General features: G+C 44.9%; 2 protein-coding genes across 2 annotated transcripts; both read right to left on the bottom strand.

The window, feature by feature from the left end:
* Window positions 1–188: 188 nt before the first annotated feature.
* On the bottom strand, window positions 189–823 carry LOC115768014 (cytochrome c oxidase assembly factor 6 homolog). The gene is made up of 2 exons (XM_030712427.1): window positions 773–823; window positions 189–699 (listed from the first exon to the last, which is right to left on the bottom strand). The coding sequence occupies exon 2, from the start codon at window positions 559–561 to the stop codon at window positions 283–285; it is 279 nt and encodes a 92-aa protein (XP_030568287.1). The 5' UTR covers window positions 562–699; window positions 773–823; the 3' UTR covers window positions 189–282.
* Window positions 824–2,890: 2,067 nt separating this feature from the next.
* On the bottom strand, window positions 2,891–13,495 carry LOC115767976. The gene is made up of 10 exons (XM_030712375.1): window positions 12,199–13,495; window positions 6,597–8,750; window positions 6,259–6,503; window positions 5,626–6,032; window positions 5,320–5,561; window positions 5,051–5,241; window positions 4,624–4,785; window positions 4,018–4,555; window positions 3,573–3,946; window positions 2,891–3,508 (listed from the first exon to the last, which is right to left on the bottom strand). Exons 1-10 carry the CDS (start codon window positions 13,447–13,449, stop codon window positions 3,310–3,312), a joined length of 5,763 nt encoding a protein of 1,920 aa, XP_030568235.1. The 5' UTR covers window positions 13,450–13,495; the 3' UTR covers window positions 2,891–3,309.
* Window positions 13,496–15,480: the final 1,985 nt, after the last annotated feature.

The following is a 15,480-nucleotide window of genomic DNA, read 5'->3' as shown; positions in this document are numbered from 1 at the left end:
CCGTTTTGGGGGTAGGGCTTTTGGGCATTTTTAGCACATTTTGTACACACCAAATTGCTTGGGTGTGTACACACTAGTTTTTGCCATTTCAAAATTGCAAGTTGCACTCGGATTTTTAACGAAATATTAATATTAAATGTTTACAATAATATTCGGCCGGCACTATTATTAGTGAGCGTAGTCATAATGCTAATGTTTATGTTTTATTTACACTACACTACAACAATACAAAAAAAAAAATATATATATATAGCGCAACAATTAACGTTCACCGGCAGTCACTTATTTGGCAGGGCCTTCGGCCTTGGTGCGTTCCACTAGCGGATCGTAGCCGGATGCCATTTTCTCCTTGAATTGTTCGTAGGTGCGTTTACGATCAAAGTGTTTCACCCACTGGCCGGGACAGGATTGCTCAAATAGTTTGCGCATTTTCTGGCAGGCATTCGGCACCTTTTCGCCGCTTGTTGAGCTGTGCTTGGGCGCATTTTCATCCAGACACTTCCAGTATTCATCACGTGTGGACCAGCACTTGGCGCGTTCCGCTTTGTCGGGAAAACTCATTCTGGCAGTGATTTGTTTTAGTTTTGCTGTCGATGTTGGTTCTTGGTTCTTGGACTGCTGTGCCGCCAGTCGCTCCGCTTTTTATTTGTCCAGCAGCTTTCAGCCAATGAGCACTGTCTACAGACTTCGCTAGTATGCCTGCGTGTCAATACGATTAATTATATTACAATGTCATTTATTGTAGTGTAAAACAAATTCCATCAGAACCAACCTCAAAATTACAAAACATACAATTGCCGAAACAGTGTGGCCAGATTTTATGTTAGGCACAACAGCTGATTGAAAATATAAAATCACAAGCAATATTGAATACAGCGTTGCATTGGATACTTTTGGCGCCAGAATTTGATTGTCTGCTTTAAGCTTACGTTAAAAGTCTGATGAGCGTCAATTCCATTTCGGTAGTATTACAATTTATTTGATTTAATATCTCAGTGACTTATATTAAACATTATTGATTTTCAATTTCAACTAATCTGTATGCTGAACTACTAAAACATACATATATATATATATATAAATATATATATATGCTTGTTCATAAAACAAAAAATAATAAAAATAAGCAAAACAAAACAAATAATGGCAGACCGATAACAATAATAATAATGAGTGGTGACTACTTAATTTCTAAATGTCATGCTTCGAAACCGTTATACTATATAAATGTATATATATATATATATATATGTAAATGTCGCTTATATGGTACACAAATTACGTATAGAAAATGCTGTAAAAAGCCAAAGTCCAAGCGGGAGCGCAATAAATGCCCCGTTACTTGCCTATATCGAACTTTAAACATTTACGACAATATATGTATATATATATATATATTATATTTTGTTTAGTGAACTCTAGGAACACTGCAAATCTGAATTGTGATGCTGATGTAGTTCGTGTTACCAATGTTCTCTCTCTTCACATTCATGTTACACCAATACAAAATAGATGTATAAGTATACATAAAACTTGTAGATCGTATAACTATGCTTCAATAACAGCTGACTGTGTGCCTCTGTGTGTGTGTGTGTGTGTTACATTTCAGCATTAATAACTTATATATATTTATTCGTATTTCTAGTGTACATACATACAAACATTTACACAATACACATTAAGCTAGGAGGCCCCGCATAGACCTACACATAAGTACATGTACGTATTTACCCATATATATATATTATGTATATGTATAATTACTTATTAAGTTAATTACTATCTGTAGATGTGATTCGTTAGACGCAAGGATATGATTGGAACTGAAATGAAGTGGTCGTCACATCTCAAAAATGCATTGCAGTCAATGTTTTTTATATGTATTGTGTGATATATTCCTGTGGTACCATGTCTAGCAATAGTGGACCCAGCATAGCTCGGGCCCTGGGGGGTAGGGGGTTGGTTTTTTCTTTTTTGAAAGCTTTTCAGGCACTTGTGGCTAACGAGCGCAAAGCTGAATTCAGCCAATTACAGTTACAGTTACGTTAACATCAACATTAACAGTAACAGTGACCGCTACTGTTACAGCTGCTTTGCTGTTAAAACTATAAACAAAACATGCCAAATTTTACAATAAGCGACGGGTCACAAAAGGTTACGTGTGCTTGTGTTTCTATAAATGTTTTCTAAAACATTTTGTTTTTAACTACTATCAGTACATTTTCCAGCACAAACATAGTACATTATACTTTTTTATATCTTTAATCGATTGCATATAATTATTCATTCTTTTTTGTTATACATGTGAATTGTGTCTTCGTTAAACTTGCAATCAAATAGAAAAAAAATAATTGTATATAATGCGTATTATACGTAACTTAGTTTAGAAGCAAGTTACATTTATTGTTAAATTCACAATTGTGTGTGTGTGGGTGTGTTTGTATGGGTGCTATTGTGCTATCTCAATTAATAATGCGAAACTATATGCATATGCAATCTATATAAATATATATATGCACACATATGATGCATACACATACATATATACATGCACATACATATATGCATAAATTATCTGCCCTGACTAGTTACAAGTTCTCCGCTTTTACCTTGATCGCACACAGAAATTAACATCTAATTTGAATATACATCTATATATCCATATAACTATGGCTTAAGCTTAACGTTAAGACACACGCACACACACGCAGAAAAAAGAACGTAATCTAGTTACGTACATATATGTTTATATATATTTAGCTACATTCATATACATATGTGTCGCACATATATGTGTGTGTATTGCACAATGTGACATGCAGCTTAGCGTGTAGTTTAAAAAAAAAAAAAAAAAAGTAAAGAAAAAAAATAAAGGGTAGCATTTTACAACACAACATTATCCTATAAAAACAAATGCACAATAAAAACAAAAAATAATAATAATAATAATAATAGAAATAAAAATTAATATATACATATGAATATTGGTATAAACAATAACTATATAAAAACCTTGAAACATTTGGCAGTCGAGGGCCAACAACAAAAACAAACAAAACATCTTTAGTTTGTTGTTGGTGTTGGCTCTGATTTTGATTTGATTTGATTTGATTTGATATATATGGAATATATAAATATGGCGCTCTTTTTTTGTCTGTGATGCTTGGCAACATGGCTTGGCCAAGAGAGTCAATGTCGTCTCCGTCTTCGTCTCCGTTTCGATCTTTGTCTCTGTTTGTTGTGTTGCGTTGTGTGTGCTCAATGCTCGACTGGATTTTGTTTTGGAATCATTATGTTAGATCGTGTATACTAGACCAGGGGATCTAGGAAATGCTGCTCCTGTGCCGTTGTCTGCACGCCAGACGCTTCTTCGCCAGCTGTTGCCGCTGCTGGCGATCCACTCGAGCTGGACGAGTGCAGCGAATATTTGCAGGAGGCCGTCAGGCACTTGCAGCCGCCTCCGCTGATACGTTGATCGGCACGCCAGAATTTTTCTCCATAATCGTAGCTAGTGAAGCCAAAGAAAAATGTTAATCAAAGATAGGCCAGCTCGCATTTGGCAGCACACAAACCAGATCTCCTCCCCGGCATCGATGTCGCGGCAGGCAAAGAACGCAATTTTGGGAAAACGATAATCCTGATGCTCGTAAAAGACGCGCACGGGCAATATATTCGGTTCGCACGAGTGATTGAAGAAGCGACTGATGTTGCCATAATAGTTGGCATCAATGCAATGCCCATTGTCCAGATCAAAATAGTAGCTATCATCGGTGCGGCGATCCGCTTCGGGTGCAGTCAATATCTCGCCCGTATAGCTGGCGACAAATGTGCCCTTCGGCACATTGGCCAGCGCACGCACGCCCCAGCCCTTTGCCGGATCCTCGCACTCAACAATCTGAAGCGGTGTCCGCGTGCCGTTCTGCACGACGCGATTCTTGCAGGATAACTGCCAAGCGAGAAGAGATTTTGATTGAGCGAATGCTGCCGCAAGTTGCTTGCCCTTTGGCTTTGCCTTACCTGATTGCAGCCGCAGACATCGTTGCATTCAAATATGACCGCCGGATCATCGTAGTTGAAGTCACAATTCAAACGGCTCTCGGCCGTATACCAGTTTTGGGATGAGGCGCCATTGCACTGGCACTGATCACTGCTGCAGCTGTCCAAGCACGAGCAGATGCGCATCTGGGAGACGCGTCGATCGATCTGCACCGAGTTCTGCAGTATTATGCACTTGTTAATGTACTTGAAATCCGGCCACATGAGCGCATCGGCCTCGTCCTCATGCTCTGACATGGTCAGCTCGTTGCGTACCGCCTGTATGGGACGCGCCTCGCGTCCGTTGGAGGCATCAGCACAGACCACCCGAGTGCGCAGTCCCTGCGGCCGAAAGCTGCGCATCTGCATGTTAAAGCCAACGGTTCGCCCGCATTCCGAATCCTCGTTGGGTATGCAATCAAAGGGCAACTGCTCCGCCTTGTTCTTGATCATCAGATCGGCGCCGTTCGCTATCAATGCGATGCACATGCGCGTCACCGAATGCCGGCAAGCAATGTGTCTACATGGTGCAAAGATTGTGGCAAAATTGTATTGAAATTCAATTTGCAATATGGCTTGATTACTTACAGCGGCGTATCGCCCTCCACATTCTGCACATTGCAATCGGCGCCCGCCTGCAACAGCACTGTTATCGTCTCCAGCCCGTCGTTGTGCAGTGTGGACCAATGCAACACCGTGTTGTTGTCATTGTCGCATATATTCGGATCTGCGCCGTGATTGATCAACAGGCTGTCAAGAGAATACAATCAAAAACATATATATCAGGTATAACATAGAGTAAATGCACGAAATGCTAATGTTAACAGACTTTTAGCAGTTGCTAACAGTTCTGTTATTCTACTGTTAACATACAGCTGTTGTCACATTTAATCATATTTTTGGGGTACTGTTAAATTTGATTAACATTTGTTTAGCTGATTCAACGCTGTTAATTGATTTTAACATAATGTTAGGCATAACATAATGTTAGGCTTTATAAATGATTTGCCCTCACCTAACGATATCCGTGTGTCCCAGCTCGGCTGCCCAGACCATGGCCGTCCAACCACCCTCATCCTGAGCATTGATAAAGCTCAGAAAGTTGGCAATGTTGCGAGAGCCGCGATAACTGTCCACAATTAGTTGGGCAGCCTCCAGATTGCCCAGTTTTGCGGCAATATGAAGACTCGTCATGCCATCGGGACCCTGCAATACGAAACGGAATGGACATTCAGTTACATTATAGGCAGAGCCTGACATGTGATGGTATATTCTGTGGGTCACCTTGATGGCCACATCGGCGCCGCATTGCAGGAACAGATTAAGCATGTCGCATTTCTCGTTCATGACGGCGCACATGAGTGCCGTGCGCAATTCACTGTCGACAATGTTGACAAAGTCCTGCGAGCTGGCGCCCTTGCAGAGCAGCAGATAGGCCATTTGCAGGGTGCCCGAATGGGCCACCAGATGCAGGCAGGTGCCATTAAGGAATTCACGCATACGCGTCAGCACATTGTAGTCGGCAGCTGTTGGAAAACAATCGAAATTAAACATTGAGGAGGAGGACAGAAGGACACTCCAGACTCTTACCGAGAATCTCGGCAACACGCTCCAGATCATCGTTCTGCACGGCGTAGTACATGTCGCGCGAGTTGAACTCGGTTGTCACCCGACCGCTGGACGAGACGATCCGATCACGCAGCACCACGTTCATCACGGACTCGGGTATCAGCTGCTCAAAGTTAATGATGTTCAGTGCCTGACCAGCAGCAGCAGCCGTTCCCTTGCCGCGTGTTCCATTCGACTTGCCGCTGTAGCTGCCGGCGGCCGTCGCCGCCTTGCCGCGTCCACCAGCTGTCGGCTTGGCAGAGCTGCTGCCTCCGCCGCCGCCGCCAACGCCGCTGCTGGCTGCCTTTGGTCCGCCGGCTGTGCTGCTGCTGCTAGCTGCATTGGCGAACTGCGTCAAATGCGCGGAGGTGGTCAACTTGGCGGGCTTGCTGCGGGTAAACAAGAAAAGGAAAAGTTGAAAATGACGCATGGAATAAATTCTGAAAGATATGAGTGTCCCGTTTGGAATAGCCTAAAAGTACTCAATTGTCTTAAAATGCGCCAAATGAGAGATGATATGGAAAAATATGTCAAGCTCCGTGAAGGATTCCCTTTGCCCAACATCCATGAGCCATAATTTGGCGACTTTCTTTGTTATATTCTAGCTGAGCTTACATTTTGGTCTTCTGTGCGGGCAGAAAGACGGGCAAGGTTTGGCATTTCATGGTGACCGTTGAGGTGCGCTCCGGCGTGTCCAGGCCGCAGTGTGGACACTTGAGCACCAGCAGGGGGCTGGCATAGTTGCCGCCAGGTCCGCCGGCATTCTGTGACTGTTGTGCATCGTATGGACTGTTGAGTATGAAGCGTTGCGCGCAGTCCGGATGAAAGAAATGCTGCTGCTTGCACAGCACAAATTTGCCCTGCAACGAGAATAATCATTGAAGACGAGAATCATTGCTGCGTTCGATTGAAGCAGCAGAAGCGGTCGAGCTCGACGAACAGCGATGACTCACCTGTGTGCAGAATATGCCACAGCCGGCACAGCAATTGTGCGATTGCAAGCGCTTCTTGTGCTCGTCGCAAAGTATCATATAGCCGACACGCTGGCTGGGACGCAGCAGATTGTGCACCTCGGCGGCCAGTTCGTTGCAGCAGCCAATCTTCTGCTCATCGATGTTGTCGATGCCGCAGCAATAGGAGGTATCCGGCGCATTGCGGGCATAGTATTGCGAGCCGCGCTGGCACAGGCAAATAAACTTGACGGCAGCCGAGGAGGAGCCGGAACCGTTGCCGGAAGCAGCAGCAGCTGACGCAGCAGCAGCCGCAGCAGCTGAGGTGCTGGCAATGGCATCGCTGGCATCTGTGGCCGCCAAGATGGCACTGTTCAGCCTATGCAGCTGGCCATGCTCCAGCGTTGTGGCAGCTCCCGCCGCCGCGGCCGCTGCTGCTGCTGCTGCTGTTGTCGCATTGTTGCCGCGCACGGCCACACGTCGTGTCAGCTTGGGCGGCACAGCTGGCGGCGGCGGCGGCGGAGGCGTCTGCTGCTTCTGTGCAGCGGGCTCCTTCGAAGCATTGCGCAGACGCAGCGTGACGCTCGGCTTGCCCACCTGAACACGCGTGGTGGGCACGAACTCCTCGTTGTCCGTGTTGGAGCTGTCGTTGTCGCTGGCCTCCTCGCTGTTGTTGCGCCGCAGACCCAAATGCTTGAGATGCTTCTCCTTTTGCTTGGCCAGCTTGCGCAGCTGCTTCTTGTTCAGTTTGCGCTCCTCGGGCGAGCGATTGGCATTCAGCTTGGCCGCTTTGACGTCGCTCAGGAATTGCTCAAAATTGGGACAGGGACGCAGTTGACTCTTCGCCAGCAGCGCTGCGTCCGAATTGTCAATGTCGCGTTGCGCTTTGGAAAACAGACGCTTCTTGATGGCGTTCGTGCCCGCCGGATGCTGTTCCAGCCCGCTGCCGCCATCCGATTTGTCGCTCTTCTGACGCGATGTCGATGAATTCGAGCCACCGCCGCCGCCTCCAGCACTGCACGACTGCAGCGGCGTCTCAAAGTGAAGGGCATCCCCGTCGGCCGCTGACTCCCAGTGTGTCATGCGCTCGATGTGCTTCGTCTCGAACTCGCAGCGCAGCTCATCGTTCTCCAGTATTTTGGTTGTGGGCTTGATGCGCCGCTTCGAGCGCTTGGGCAGCTGCTGCTGCTGCTGCTCCGGCGCACTGCCCGATGTCGAAGCCGAAGTGGTTGCCAGAGCCAGATTTGTTGTTGTCGCAGCGCGCTTGTTGCCATTGGAGAGCGCCACAATGGCAATGCCTGCACTCCCGCTGCCAGCCGCAAGGAGCACAGTTTGTGCCGCGGAATCCGCTCGACTCGGCGGCGGTGGCGGCTGCACTGGTATCTTCGCCTTGCGTCCACGCTTCTTGGGCGGCGTCTTCTCGTCCAGCGTGACCGCAGCCGCCGACAGCTGCTCAGCAGCTGCTGCAGACTGCGTCTGCGGCGGCGGCGGCGGCTGCGGCACCGGCAGCTCACTGGCGGCCGGCGCCAGCGGCTCGGTTTTCACGTCATCCGTCCAGGCGTTGGCCTGATCCAAACGATTGCCGAGTCGAACGCTGCGTCGCATTCTTTTGCCATCGCTGCTGGGCGCTGGGGCCAAAGCGCCGGCCTCATCGTCCTGTTCGGTTTTGATGACCAGCGTCGTTGTGAAGTCCGTTGCCAGCTCCTCCTCGGGCGGCTTGCGCTTGCGGCCCGCCTTGCGCTCCACTGCAGCCGCCGGCTGTGGCGAGGCAGCCTCCTCCTGGCCTAGCAGCGGCTGGGTCAGCGGCAACGCAGCGTTGGCCAGCTCCATAGCCGTGCCGGCCGGCTCTGGTGCTGCATCCGTTTCGGGCTTAATCTTTTTGGCACGTCCGCGTCCGCGTTTTGGTGCTGGCGGCGCATTTGCTGCATTTGGCTCCATGTCACCACAACCAGCCGATTTTTCCGGCTCCTTTTTAACATCGCCGGCCAGTTCGTTGTCCTCCGCAGGCATCACTTGTTCCTGGCTGCCCGTTGCCTGCAGCTCCTCCTCTGGCGTCGGCGTTGGCGACGTTGGCTCATCTGCAGCCGAGGGCGTAGGCGTGGGCGTGTCTGTGGGCCGCGGCGTGCGACGCAGGCGACGCATCGACGCATTTTGTTCCTGTGCCAAGCATAAGAGACGCATATTAGCATTTGGGAATACCAGACAACAGGTGATACTTAGCCTGGCCAAGCCACACACTCAAATCGAATCGAATCGAATCGCAGCGAATCATTCAAAGCAACTTTCCTTTCGTCTCATTCACGCATTCGTTCAGTTATTCATTATCAAATTCTTTCTTTCTTATTGTTTTTTCCTTATGGAAGAGAGCTCCTGTTGCCCAAAACGTATTGAGTGCGAATCTAGGCAAACTCTTGCGTTCCATTCGACAAGTCCTGTTGCCCTGGCAACGGGTCATACAAAACACTTGCGCAGCCGGGAGCATAGCTTGGCGGAGTGGGCCTTCTGACTGGGGGACTGGGAGTGGGTGGCGCCAGTTGCCAAAGGCCGCACATAACCTATCCCCTTCCCGCCTTGCAGTTATGCATAAAAGATGCTTGCTCCCAGCAAAAAGCAAAAGTCTATTCATTTTCTGGCCAAACGTACAGTGGACACTCGTTAAGCTGCACACAAATGCGATACAAAAACGTAATTGAACTTTGATTGACTCTTTATAGCTCTTGTCCGCTCAAGAGGAGTGTCCGCTTGTGATGTACAGTTAAGTAAACTCTTAGCCGCTCAAGAGGAGAGAGTCCGCCTAATAGAAACGGATATTGTTTGCCGTTTTCTTTTTAAGCGAATTTGACAGTCCGCTTAAGAGAGGTGTCCGTCTAACAGAAGCGCCAATTAGGAGAATTTTCACAGTACATAAGGTAAGCTAGTATATATAACACATATATACTATATACTTTATATATACCATATTTGTAATATACAGTAAATACTCGAAAAGTCCGAAAGTGTTTTTCCTGCGCATTCCTCCGTTTAAAGCTTCGACATATTCTTCAGTTTTTTTTTTTAACACCAAAGATTCTTGTGAAATTTAAAAAAGAAATTATGAAAAAAATACAAATTGAAAATTTGGAGTTTCCATATTTTTGGGTTATCTACTTTATATATACATTTGCAAGGAAATGCGAAAACTTTTCTCGCAAACATGTAAAATGTTGAGAATGTTAATTCAAATAGAATAACATTTTACACATACTTCAAAGACAATTCAATGTTTCATATTCCGATTTGTATATTGAATATCGAAATCAAACTTATTGTCATAGGCCATGTTTCGAGTTGTGAACCTAAATCGGATCGAAGAATATGTGTTGTATATATGCCCGGCTCTGGCATGTCAACTGTTTGATAAGTGGCAAAATACCAGTTTAAGCAGCTCGCCACGAAACTGGTTCAATAAAAATAAAGAAGGCACATTTCTTTTTAATGCCAGGTATTACATACATACACACATACATACACTCCCATAGATAACTGCATATATTTTCGGAGGTCGTTCACCCAAATGAATCCACATTTGAACTATGGCTGCACTTTGGGGCTATACTAAGCCAGTTATTACAGGGCCTTGCGTATATATGACATCACTTTTCCACCCATTTTCCATAGGCAAAAACTAAAAATGTACACGATGAGTTTCAGACAGGCTAACCTTGACAATTTCCACGTATTTTCCACAGCTACGTGTGGAAATCTAAAGTTGCAAATGATCGAAAAAAAGAAAACAGCAAAACTAACTGTTGGAAACTTCTTTCACCTTAGTTATAAGAGGAATGATAATCATTCAAAAATGATCTCGCAGCATATATTTTGAGGCCATGAACCCATTGAAACTGGGTAAAACAGGCAGAAGGAAGCATCTCCGAACCCATAAAGTATACATATATATATTCTTGAACAGCATCAATAGCCGAGTTCAATCTAGCAAGGAGCTCAGAATCTACAAGAGCTACAGACTTGGATTTGAAATTGAATATATGCAGGTCCTATCGCAGTTCAGGTTCGTTTCCGATAATCCGAACCCGATAGCTTGCCACGTCATCGATAACAATCGATATCGAAATCCTGTTTTATGCAGCCATAGCTATATATATATATATTTATCAAGTATCTTTAATTTGACAGCTATCGCATTGAAGAGGGTTCAGTATTGTTTTGTAACTTGTTAACTCTTTAATGTTTTCACTGTATTCCAAAGCAGTTCTTATATTACAAACACTACAATTCTGTCTATATACGATTTGTAAGTGCTTATCAACTACATAAGTTGATGAAAATTCTTAGCAACAAGCAACTATATATACATATATATATATATATATATATAAGACCGATGCGAGCACAGTTCGATAATGAGAACTTCTGGAAGAATTCTAATATTACGCATATGAACATTAAAGAAAACTCGACGGTTCTTCCCCGCAAGGACTACTGTAAATGGCGCTGATTGAAGAGCGACGGAAATAAATGATTCCCTTTCCCATATACATACATTTACGTGATTAGCCAAACTATCATTATAAATTAATATGAAATTGATTAAATGGCCTATTAAAATCAAATTTATTTCATATTGATTTTGTCATGATATGTGCCAAAAGCTATTTGCACCTATTCCCAGACGAACCTGTGCAAATGGAGGAATACATATATATACATATATATATATATATAGGTATATCTAATAGGTATATTACACAGCTTTGCCCGGGCCAAGTTGTTTTCGCCAGGCTTTGGACAAGTTACCTTTAGATAGATATTTCCGTTCGAGCAGATGCAACAAAAAGGTGATATCGAGGGTTTTTCGTGGGCTCTGAAAATTTGCACAAAGCTGAATATTCAACTTGACCACATATGACCCTTGACCCACATTTGTATGTCATATGGTGAATATGGCAAAAGTGTAAGGCACCTTGCAAATGAATTTTCCCAAGGATCTTGAAAAATGACAACAAACTTTCATTTTGCTCACATGAGAAACAGTTGGAAACTAGAGATTTCTAGAGCTTGAACTATGACCCAATTAGTCAGTCAATCAGGACAAAAACTTGTATATACATATCTACATATATAGGACTTTATATATTAAGATTTGATAATCGTAAAAAAATGTTTTTGAATGCTTATGTTTTATTTTTGCACCTTAAGCAAAGTCACCAATTAGAAGTTGTTTTATACTCCCAACATTATCGCACTAAATTATATAGACATCCAATTGGAAAGATTGAACTGTTCTTTCTTGCGTCAACAACTGTTGCCTAGACTACACACATGCATACATGCAGAACGGGATATACCGTTTTTTTTTTGTTTTGATTAGCCTCTCCCTCTCGCCGCGCTCTCGGAATCCATTTTCGATAAACGAGTTACCAGTGCTGCCCAATTCTGTTTAATTGGGGCGCATTGGCACAAAGTAAAACGGAAAGTATATTAAACGAACTACAAAAATTAAAAGAATTCGACTTACACTAACCCATACATACATACATACGAACACACACACACACACGCACGCTTGTGCATACAAGCACACGCGCACACAAACGAATACACTTACGTTTTTATCAGCACTGCCTTGCGCTGTTGTTGTTGTTGTTGCTATTGGAGCTGCGACGTCGTCGCTAGCAGCAACCGCATTCATCGAAGTCGAATCTGTTGCGTCAGCGGCGACGTCAAAATTGTCGCTGCTGCTGCCGATGCTACTACTATTGCCAGCAGAGTTGACAACAAGTGGAGCGGCTGGCGCTGGCGCTGCTGCTGGCACTGGGGATGCCGTTGCCGATGATGCTGCGACTGTAACCGACGATGTGACCTCGTCTGTTGCTTCTGCTTCTGCTGCGTCTGCGTCTGCGCTTGGTGCGCACTGCGCAGTCAGCGTTTGCTCCTGCAGCGGCGTCTGTTGCTGTTGCTGTTGCTGTTCCTCTCGAAGCTCCTCTTTGGCTGTTGCATTTGCGGTTTCCATCTCAGTTTCAGTCTTTATGCCTTCGCCTGTTGTTGTTGTTGTATTTGTTGTTTCTGCTGCAGTTGCTATGGAAATGTGCGCAGACGGCGTGGCCAGTTCGGCCACAGCTGCTGCGCTTTTACACGCTTCCTGCTCCAATTTGACTGCCGCTGCTTCTTCTTCTTCTGTTGCGGCAGCAGCATTGTCATCGTCTACTGCTGCTACTTCGGCTGCTTCGGCTGCGCACTCGGCAACAACAACGTCATTACCGTTTTTATTGTCGGCTGTTGCCGCTGCCGCTGCCGCTGCCGTCGTTTCGTTAGACGGCGGCGGCGACGGCGACGTCGTCGCCACTGCTGCTGCTGCAGCCGCTTCTTTTACTGGCATCTCGCTTGTCACTGTCACTGTTGCTGCTGCTGCTGCTGCTGCTGCCGTCGACGCAATTTGTTTGGGTATTTCTGCACGGCCGACGTTAGCGTCGCCATCGGCGTCGCCGTCAGCGTCGCTGGCCTGCCTTTGGCTTTGGGTCTGGCCTTGAGGTAGCTGCTGGGCGCCGTCTGCAGCTTCCGCCTCACATTTGACTGCCGCATCGAGCTTCGGTGGCGACTGCTGCTGCTGCTGCTGCTGCTGCTGCTGCTGCTGCTGCTGCGCCTCCTGTTGCTTCTCGTGCATTTCGTCGCTTTTGTGGCATTGCTTTTTATCCTTGTCCTTACAAGCAAACTGATTATGGGCCAAGTTGCGCCACTTAAGCGTCTTATCCTCGGCCAGGTCCAAATTCAGCAGCGTGCCGCCCTCGGCGGTGCTGGTGGCGCAGTCGCTGTTAAATTTGCTCGACATGCTGTTTAACAGCTCCGCAATGTCCGTCATCTTTTTTCTTATTATTTTGTTTTTATATTTTTGATTTTGTTTGTTTGCTTTTTGATTTGATATATTATGCGTTTTGTTTTGATTTACAGTTTATTCAAGCTGCGCTTTGAATTCTGCTGCGCTGCTATTGCAAAAGTGTGTGCATAAAAAATATGGAATCAATACTTTGGTATTCACCACGACACACGGCATCGATGCCGGAACGGAACAGGCGTGTTTGTGGACGGGCAGGGAGCTGGCACTGGGGGAGTGCTAAGCTACTGACGATAAGATTTGGACTCGCAGCGATTTGCTTTTTCTTTTTCTTTTTTTTAACTCAGCGCTACTTTTCAGCATTTTCATAATGAAAACGAAATGAAAGGCCAGAGCAGTGGCAGAGGCAGATACGACAAAAAAAAAAAAAAAAAAAAATGAAAAAAAAATAAATAAATAAATAAAATAAGCAAAGCACCAGGCAAACAGCAGGCGCTGTGCACAGTGCACAGTGCAACGCAACAACAAAAACAAAAACAATAATGTGTGTGAACAACCCACTTGCCTGGCGAAAGGAGGCGCCTTTTTATGAGCAGCCAACCCACCTTCGCAGGCAAGGGGCCACGCACACACAGACACAATACGCTCGCACCCATACACATACACGCACACGCACAAACGAGACAGCGGCGCGGTTGGAGTTGACGTTGACACCACGAGACGACGTCGACCGCGACTGCGACTGCGACCACTGCGTCGATTTAGCTTTGCGTATTTTTATAAATATATAACATGTAATTTCGATTGCAGTTTCCATTTCCAAGTATTTATTATAATTCATAAATTCTTTAGCAATGGTAGATGCGAATACGTACAAGAAAAAAAAACCTCTGGCTGCCTTCACTGATTCTGATTAGCTCACATGCTGCTGCTGCTGCTGCTGCTTTTTTTTTTTAAATTTTTTTTTTTTTGTATGAATATGGCCAGCTTTATTGTTGTTTTACTTTTCGTCTTGCTCTTCGTCTTCTTGGTTCTGGCTGCTAAACGACCGTGGTGGCTGCTCTGTCGCTGCTCTGCTACTGCTGCTGGTGCTGCTGCTGCTGCTAAAGCAGTTATACATATGTATGTAGTTGTACTTGTAGTAGTTGTAATTACTTATAATTGTTGATTTGGATTTTTCTTTCTGCTGAAATATTCAATGCTTCCTCCCAAATGAATACGAATACGAGTTGGATGCAAATTGAGTGCTGTTGCTTTTACTTAGCTGATATTTAAGTTCGTCATTTTCACACCTAAGCACAACGAAATCAATTTGCACTCACACAAAATGCTGCTCAGTTCTGCAGTTTTCGATTTGTACAGTATAATTATAATTTAACTAATATTGTTGTTACAAAAGAAAATAAAGAGAAACACACACACGCACACGCACACTTTGTTTTAGGTCCGTCCGCCGTTATCCGCCGCCAGCACATACTCAGTGCGTAACTCTCGGCGAACCGTCTTGGTCGTTTCCTCGCTCGCTCACACTGCTTGCTGTTGGTAGCTGTTGTTCATACATACACACATCCAACAAAATGTATAATTTCTGTAAGTTTCTGGTATTTATTTTTGGTATTACTTTTTGGTATTTTGCCATTGGGCAGGTGTTGGATGGATGTTTAAGTTTGAAATTAACATTGACTACAAAACCAATTGATCATTCATTAAACGAAAAGTAAACTGCACTTTTTGGTGTGCAAATGTTTACATATAACTTCTGTATATGCATGTGCCGCAAATTCACGACACAAACGAATAGACGTAGCACAGAGTATGGCTATGAATGCCACCTCTTTCTTCCGTATTTATCTTATTTACATTTAATTGCTCTATAAATTTGATCAAATTGAGCGCGCACTGGTATTTGGTATTTTATGTTCTATTATATACGAAATTGGGTATTTTTAACAGAGTTTAGATGCGTGCATACTGCTGGTAGTACATTTTTAACATTTCTTAGCTCCTCATCGCGTGCGATTTGCTCACTTTCATTTCATTTGATAACAGCATGTAAAT

The sequence above is a fragment of the Drosophila novamexicana genome, unplaced genomic scaffold (assembly GCF_003285875.2).
Source record: "Drosophila novamexicana strain 15010-1031.04,08,12 unplaced genomic scaffold, DnovRS2.1 tig00001554-arrow-arrow-pilon, whole genome shotgun sequence".
Lineage (NCBI taxonomy): Eukaryota > Metazoa > Arthropoda > Insecta > Diptera > Drosophilidae > Drosophila > Drosophila novamexicana.
This window is presented reverse-complemented; position numbering and strand designations above follow the sequence as displayed.

Coding starts and splice junctions, on each gene's coding strand:
- LOC115768014 (XM_030712427.1), bottom strand. CDS start 561: ATGAGTTTTCCCGACAAAGCGGAACGCGCCAAGTGCTGGTCCACACGT.
- LOC115767976 (XM_030712375.1), bottom strand. CDS start 13,449: ATGACGGACATTGCGGAGCTGTTAAACAGCATGTCGAGCAAATTTAAC. Junction 6,033..6,258: donor CCCGCACAGAAGACCAAAAT/GTAAGCTCAGCT, acceptor GTTTACCCGCAG/CAAGCCCGCCAAGTTGACCA. Junction 3,509..3,572: donor GATGCCGGGGAGGAGATCTG/GTTTGTGTGCTG, acceptor TGGCTTCACTAG/CTACGATTATGGAGAAAAAT.